At 57.5% G+C, this 5,939-nt stretch overlaps 2 protein-coding genes across 2 annotated transcripts; one reads left to right on the top strand and one right to left on the bottom strand.

Annotated features, from left to right (window-relative positions):
• Positions 1–146: 146 nt before the first annotated feature.
• Positions 147–4,025, top strand: LOC113209928 (dual specificity protein phosphatase 23-like). The gene is made up of 4 exons (XM_052276702.1): positions 147–344; positions 2,335–2,422; positions 2,535–2,824; positions 3,243–4,025. The coding sequence occupies exons 1-4, from the start codon at positions 270–272 to the stop codon at positions 3,444–3,446; spliced, it is 657 nt and encodes a 218-aa protein (XP_052132662.1). The 5' UTR covers positions 147–269; the 3' UTR covers positions 3,447–4,025.
• A 295-nt stretch (positions 4,026–4,320) lies between these two features.
• On the bottom strand, positions 4,321–5,935 carry LOC113209911 (uncharacterized; the record flags this gene model as incomplete). The annotated part of the gene is made up of 2 exons (XM_052276701.1): positions 4,321–5,550; positions 5,637–5,935. Coding segments are annotated over 2 exons (1,317 nt in total), but the record flags the coding sequence as incomplete, so codon positions are not given.
• Between the last annotated feature and the right edge of the window lie 4 nt (positions 5,936–5,939).

The raw sequence follows: 5,939 nt of genomic DNA, 5'->3' as shown, positions 1-5,939 counted from the left end.
GGGTGGGCCTCTATTCTCGTCCCGGCCGGTAGCACCTTACTCGCCGGGGGCGGGGGCGACCACCCGTCTTCCCCCTCGAGCCTCGGCAGGGGGGCAGGGGCATGGGAAAGAGGGGCGGGGAGGGGGCCAAGAGAGTAGTGCGTTTTGTGGGTCCGTGGGTCAGTCGTTGCGAAGGGAAGGGCCGGTGGTGTCGTTCGCGTGTAGAGCATCTCTCCCCCGCCGTCGTAGCCACAGCCCGCGAGCCGCGTCGTCCCCGCCCCGCCCGGTGAATGCCGACCCCCGTCGAGAGCAAGCCGCAACCCCCCTTCCGCAGCCGCCCCGTCAAGAGCCCCCCGGAGGACAAAGTGAGTTGCCCCCTTCCCCCACCGCGCCCCGCGGCTCCAGCACGTGTGCGGCGAGGGGGCCCCCGCAGGCCAGGCCCCTCTGCACACTCCCCGGTGGTTCTATTTCTACCGCCCCATCTGACCCACTCACGCGGCTAACCGCCTCCTTATGACAAAAACTGTCCGTCCGGTAAAAAGGCGCGCAGTCCAGCTCATTTTCAACCATGGCTGATGCAGAAACACGGTGGAAATACTGAAGGGATTGTGGCCAAAAGTAGTGACGAATAACTTGAGATCGGAGCGGAAATCTTTACTTTCGGGTACCGAAGACCACTATGAGGCCGTCTAAAAACGAAAACTCGCCCTCGCCGGCCCAGCATTTACCTGCAGCTGCGAGTGCGTCGAGCTCCCGCCCGCTGCTGCGGGTGCGAGGAGACGCCCGGCTGGCGTCCGTCGCGCAATGTCCAGCGTCCCGACCGACTGGGCTCAGATCAGATTGATGGACCCAGATCTGGCCTTCCCCGCCCCGCGCGTCTGGTCCGGCCCGGCCCGGTGGTGTCTAACCCGTCGCCGTAATTATTCAGGATGCGAGCCGACGAGAGTGAAAGGAGAGAGAGAGAGAGGGAAAGACACAGAGGGGGAGCTCCGGTTGGCGCCCATCCTATCCTCCCTCTGGTTGATTAGCTCCCGCTGGGCGGGCGGGGCGTTCTCGTTTCCCCTGCGCCGTCGCTGGCGACACCGGCAAGCCGGCTTCTCCTAGTATACTGCTTGAGAGATAGAAAGAGCGACAGGGGGTGGGGAAGGGGTGTAAACAAGTTTCCGTCGAGTATAGGAAATGGTCGCGTCCCTTTACGCACGGGTATTCCAAGGTGTGTTGATATACCTGCTCGGCCGGGCTTGGCTGCTCCGTCGTTATAATTTCTTGAAGGAGTCGAAGGTGCCTAGGCGACACCCGGGAGGGTGTCTCTACAAACATGTCGCACCGTCACCGAGCCTCCTCGCCCTGCTCCTCCCCTTCTCGGGCCTTCCGTTTTCTTCTCTAGTTTTTTTTAAATGGTTTATTGAGGTCGGAAGCTTGTTTTATTTGGATTATACACACACAGTTTGTATCCCGTTGGCCGGTAGGCTTGCTTATTATTTAGGGGTGCGAAAGTTGGTGGGGAGGTTGGGGTTGGGGGTAATTTTGCGGTGAATGGTGTCATTGATCGCGTGCTACAGCTCAAGTACTCTAATTCACCAGGGCCAGGGGGAGAGAAAAGTGCACAGTCCCGTAGGGCGCGACGCGATAAGACTTACCTTTCTCCGGCCTGAGCGCCTGCGCAGCGGTGGGTGGGCCACCCGCTCCACTCGGCTGCGCTACTTCGTGGGGAGGTTGCCTATCCGCCGGGCGCCCGGTTGACGTCCCGACTGCCTGCTTGGCGCGCACTCCCCGGCTGTCATCCGTGCGGGCTGCTCGGCGCGGACCTCAAGAGGGAAATACTTTGTCGGTGACCTCAGTGACTGATGGGACTGCGCGGCGCGGTGGGAGGGGAGGCGGGGGGCCCTGGCCGGGCGCCAGGCGGCCCTGTCAGCGGGAATGCGGCACGAGCAGAGAGCGCACTCGGAAAAACCTCCCGACTGCATCGGCCGCTCATCGGTGAGGTAACCCGATAGACGTGGAGAAGATAGTCGGGCGTTCACCCGGGGATGTAAATATGAGGCAACTTGTAATCTGGAGTAAATATCCGAGTTGATGCGAAAGTATTCCGAAGGTAATCTGGAATCTGGCTTTCGATTCGCCAACTCAGTGGCAGTGGCCCATCTCTCTCGTCCACACCGCTTCATGTTTCTCGCCCACTCGAGCCCCCTCCCTCACCCTTCCCTCTTTCTTTTCCCCTCCCGTCCGTACGAGGGCCGCGCACACATTGTTCTACGGAGAGGTGGTGGTGTTAAATGAGCCATCGCCGGTCAGCCTCTGCCAAGCTAAAGGCTGTGGGTACGGTCGCGCGTGACTCCGAGTGCCTTGTTCCAGATGGCCGAGCCCCAGGTCGCCGCCCCCGCCGCCGACGAGGAGCCCGCGGAGAGGCCGCCGCACGTACCCCTGCCGCCGCTGGACCAAGGTCTGTAAAAATAAATAACGCAAAGCGTATTTCTAAAGGTGTGCCCACGGCGGCCGCAGCTACCCTCACTAGTTTTATGCTTTCAAACGCTCGTTTCTCGATATTTTTCCAGACCTCCTGGCCATGCCGCCGGAGGAGTACTGGGTCTCCGACCTGCGCTGGATCGTGCCGCAGCAGCTGGCTGTGGTGCGCGCGCCGAGAAACAGGGAGCACCTGGAGGCGCTGGTGCGCGAGAACATCGTGCACCTCGTCACCCTGTCCCCGGACGCCATGCCCAAGCCCGAGGACTTCCCCAACAAGATCAAGTCCACCGTCATCCCCGTCGAGGAGTTCGACATGCCCACGGACGAGGCCGTGAACCAGTTCATTGAACTCTGCGAGAAGGCGCAGCAAAAGAAGGAGGTGGGTCGGCCAGTCGCGCAATAAGGTGGTCCCCGAATGCGAAACGAGGTCGAAAACGACGCGCTGAAAGTGAAAATGACGTTGAATATGTTCTTGGGACACAATGTCATGTTCACTCACTTTCCAACCGGGGCGCTCGTCCAAAAAGTATGTCCATTTGTCTCGGATTCATTCGGGAAAAAATGACGGGCGCTAGGCGCCTGCGAGATTCGGGGTAGGCCACCCCGCAATGCACGCGTGCACCGCGGGCGAGATGTTGCCTACCTACCAGGCGCCCTTAGAGCTTGCAGGGGTTGTACTTTGCCGGCTAGTTACAGCGAGTGACGGACCTACTTTCTGGATGATCCCAGCAGGCCTGCGCTGTGTCGCTCATTCTCGCGACTGACTCACCACCCTTTCTCTCTCTCTGCGTTTGCAGGCCGTGTGCGTTCACTGCAGACAGGGCCGCGGGCGCGCGGGCGCGTTCGCCGCCTGCTGGATCGTGCGCTTCCAGGGCAAGATCCCCGAGGCCGCCATCTCCGCCGTGCGGATGCTGCGGCCGGGTGCCCTGGAGACCCTCGGACAGGAGCGCGCCGTGAAGCGGCTGCACGACAGGCTCAAGAAGAACCCGCCGGCCAAGTAGTCCCCCCCCCCTCCCTCCTCTCGTCCCCATCACCGCAGCCCTGCACCGGCACGGCGGCGGCTCCCGCCCACTCAGTTGGCAGTGCCGCTTACAGTACTCGGGGGGTAAAGTCTCAAGATTTGAGGGATTTTGTTTTGGCAGAGGTTCCCGCTGCTCGTGTCCTTGTGTCCTCTGATGTCCTGTTTCGAAATGTGATGTACGAAGCTTGTGACCCGAAGCCGCTGGCATTAGTTTTCGGAAAAGTTGAAGTTGTTTTGCTATCTTGTCTTCAGCAAAAAAGCAAAATCATATACAAACAAATGCCAAACATTTTAAACATTTTCATTGGCAAATAGTTTCCAGTGAAATTCGAGCACTGTTGTGTAGTTGTGATATAGTTGCATTTGTCACTTATTCCCACCCGCGCGTCAATTTTGCATCATGAATACACAAATTAGGTACGAAATATTCATCTTGGCATTTTAGTTTTGCCGTTTTGCAATGTTTCGTACGTCTCACTTTTACCCTACAAACTGTACAACATGAAAAGGCACTCTGTACCACCACCACCACCGGTCAATAAAATACTATTTTACATAAGCAGTCATACTTTTTCCACCCACCTCTATAGCTCAGCTCTCATCAAATAATTTGGATCTTATGTGCCATTTTAATGCGCGTTTTCTCAACATGGAAAGAGTCTATCTTTCCATTCAGTCAAATTGTGCGCCACTGTCGTTACACAGGAACTTGTGTCTATTTGCATTCCTCGTTTTTGTACCATGCTTTTTTTCACGATCAATAAAATTTTATCTCGAATGCACCTTTTCCTGGCACGGATTTTTTTGGACCTCAAAGAGGCTGCCTAGCACTCAACCAATAATAAAATACAACGTTTTCTTATAAAAACATTTATTTAAAAAGATTTGTTAAAACTTTCAACATGAAAAATAAACTTAACAAAACAGGTAAACAGTCGTTGTGGCGTACGAGGCCGGGCGGGGAGGAGGGCGATGGGCGGATGGAGTGTTATCGCCCCCGGTGGCCACGCTCGGTTCACGCCTGGCAGTGAGATCGGTGACTAGGGCGGGAGCTGGGGTTCGTGGGCTACTCCCAGCCGTGCTTGGGCTCCTCATGGTGCTGCGGAATGCAGATGCTCTTCCAGATGGGAACCTGCACCGACTTCCACTCGGGCACCTGCTCCTCTTTGGTCTCGGCCTCCTGGTAGCTCTTCCATTCATCCTTGAAGCTCTGCACCTTCTTGGTTACCCAGATGGTCTTCTTCTCCTTCTTCCAGATCTGCACCTTTTCTTCCTTGAACTCTTCCACCTTCTTGGTGACCCAGATCTGCTTCTTTTCCGTCTTCCAGATGGTAATCTTCTCCTCGTGGTAGTGCTCCTCCTTCTTGGTGATATACTCAGTCTTGTGTTCGGTCTTCCAGATCTGCTTGTACTCTGGCTTCCAGATGAGCTTCTTGTGCACCTGCTTCTTGTGGTGGTGGTCGTCTTCCCACCCGTCGTGCCCGTGCTCAACGGTTACCTTCCAGACGGGAACCCAGATCTTCTTCCAGGCGGGCACCTTAATTTCCTTGGTGATGGGTATCTTGACCTCCTTCCAGTAAGGCTTCTTGATGATCTTGTATTCGGGCACCTTGATCTCCTTCCAGGCGGGTACTTTTACTTCCTTCCAGACGGGTACCTTGACAGTCTTCCAGTCGGGGACCTCGATCTCCTTGTGGTCGGGTACCTGGATTTCATTCCACACGGGCACCTGAACCTTCTTCCACTTGGTCTTAAGCACCTGCTTCTTCACGGTCTTGTATTCTTGTTTCCACTCCGTCTTCCACTCGAGCTTCTTCTCCCACTTGCAGTGCTCGTGGTGACCGTGACCAATGTCCCCGCCGGTGGACTCAGCGCCCAGGTCAGCGCCGAGGTCGTGACCACCCCCGAGCTCGAGGCCTGCTTCGTGGCCGCCATAGTCACCGCCGCCGAGGCCGAGGTCACCGTGGCCACCCAGCCCAAGGTCGCCGCCTCCAAGGTCATGTCCGAGGTCGAGGACGTGGCTTGACGCGCCCTCTTGCTCCTCGCCGTGCAACGACTTCCAGCCGCCTACGTCCAGGTCCAGACTGCAACGAGAGATACAAATTTATTTGTGGGTCCTCCCTAACGATAACAAATTATACCGTAGTGATAAAAACACCTTCAGCCATACCTTTTCTTGGCGCGGCCGGAGGCTTCTCCAGTACTGTCCTCCTGGCCTGCAACGGCCTGCTGGCCCAAGGCGACGCCCTGGCCGGCATCGGCGGGGGCGAGGGCGAGGTCCACGGGGACGGCGATCGCGGACACACCCGCCACCACCGCCAGCGCCGCCTGCAACGCGACAAAAACAAGAGTCAGACAACGGATGAGATGATCAACTGGACGAGGAGGTCCTCGTCGTCGCGTCGCACGTGACGAGACGAGCTTCGAGCTCCCTTTCCCCACTAGTTGGGCCCCACCCCGCCCCACCAGCCCC

This window comes from Frankliniella occidentalis, unplaced genomic scaffold (assembly GCF_000697945.3).
Source record: "Frankliniella occidentalis isolate FOCC.00 unplaced genomic scaffold, Focc_3.1 Scaffold4020, whole genome shotgun sequence".
In the NCBI taxonomy this organism is placed as follows: domain Eukaryota; kingdom Metazoa; phylum Arthropoda; class Insecta; order Thysanoptera; family Thripidae; genus Frankliniella; species Frankliniella occidentalis.
Note: the sequence above shows the minus strand (reverse complement) of the source record. Positions and strands in the feature narration are given on the sequence as shown.

What these genes read in the sequence shown, in the direction of transcription:
- LOC113209928 (XM_052276702.1), top strand. Translation starts at nt 270, where the DNA reads ATGCCGACCCCCGTCGAGAGCAAGCCGCAACCCCCCTTCCGCAGCCGC. An exon ending in CCTGCCGCCGCTGGACCAAG is followed by an intron (nt 2,423 to 2,534) that starts GTCTGTAAAAAT and finishes ATATTTTTCCAG; the next exon opens with ACCTCCTGGCCATGCCGCCG. An exon ending in AGGCGCAGCAAAAGAAGGAG is followed by an intron (nt 2,825 to 3,242) that starts GTGGGTCGGCCA and finishes CTGCGTTTGCAG; the next exon opens with GCCGTGTGCGTTCACTGCAG.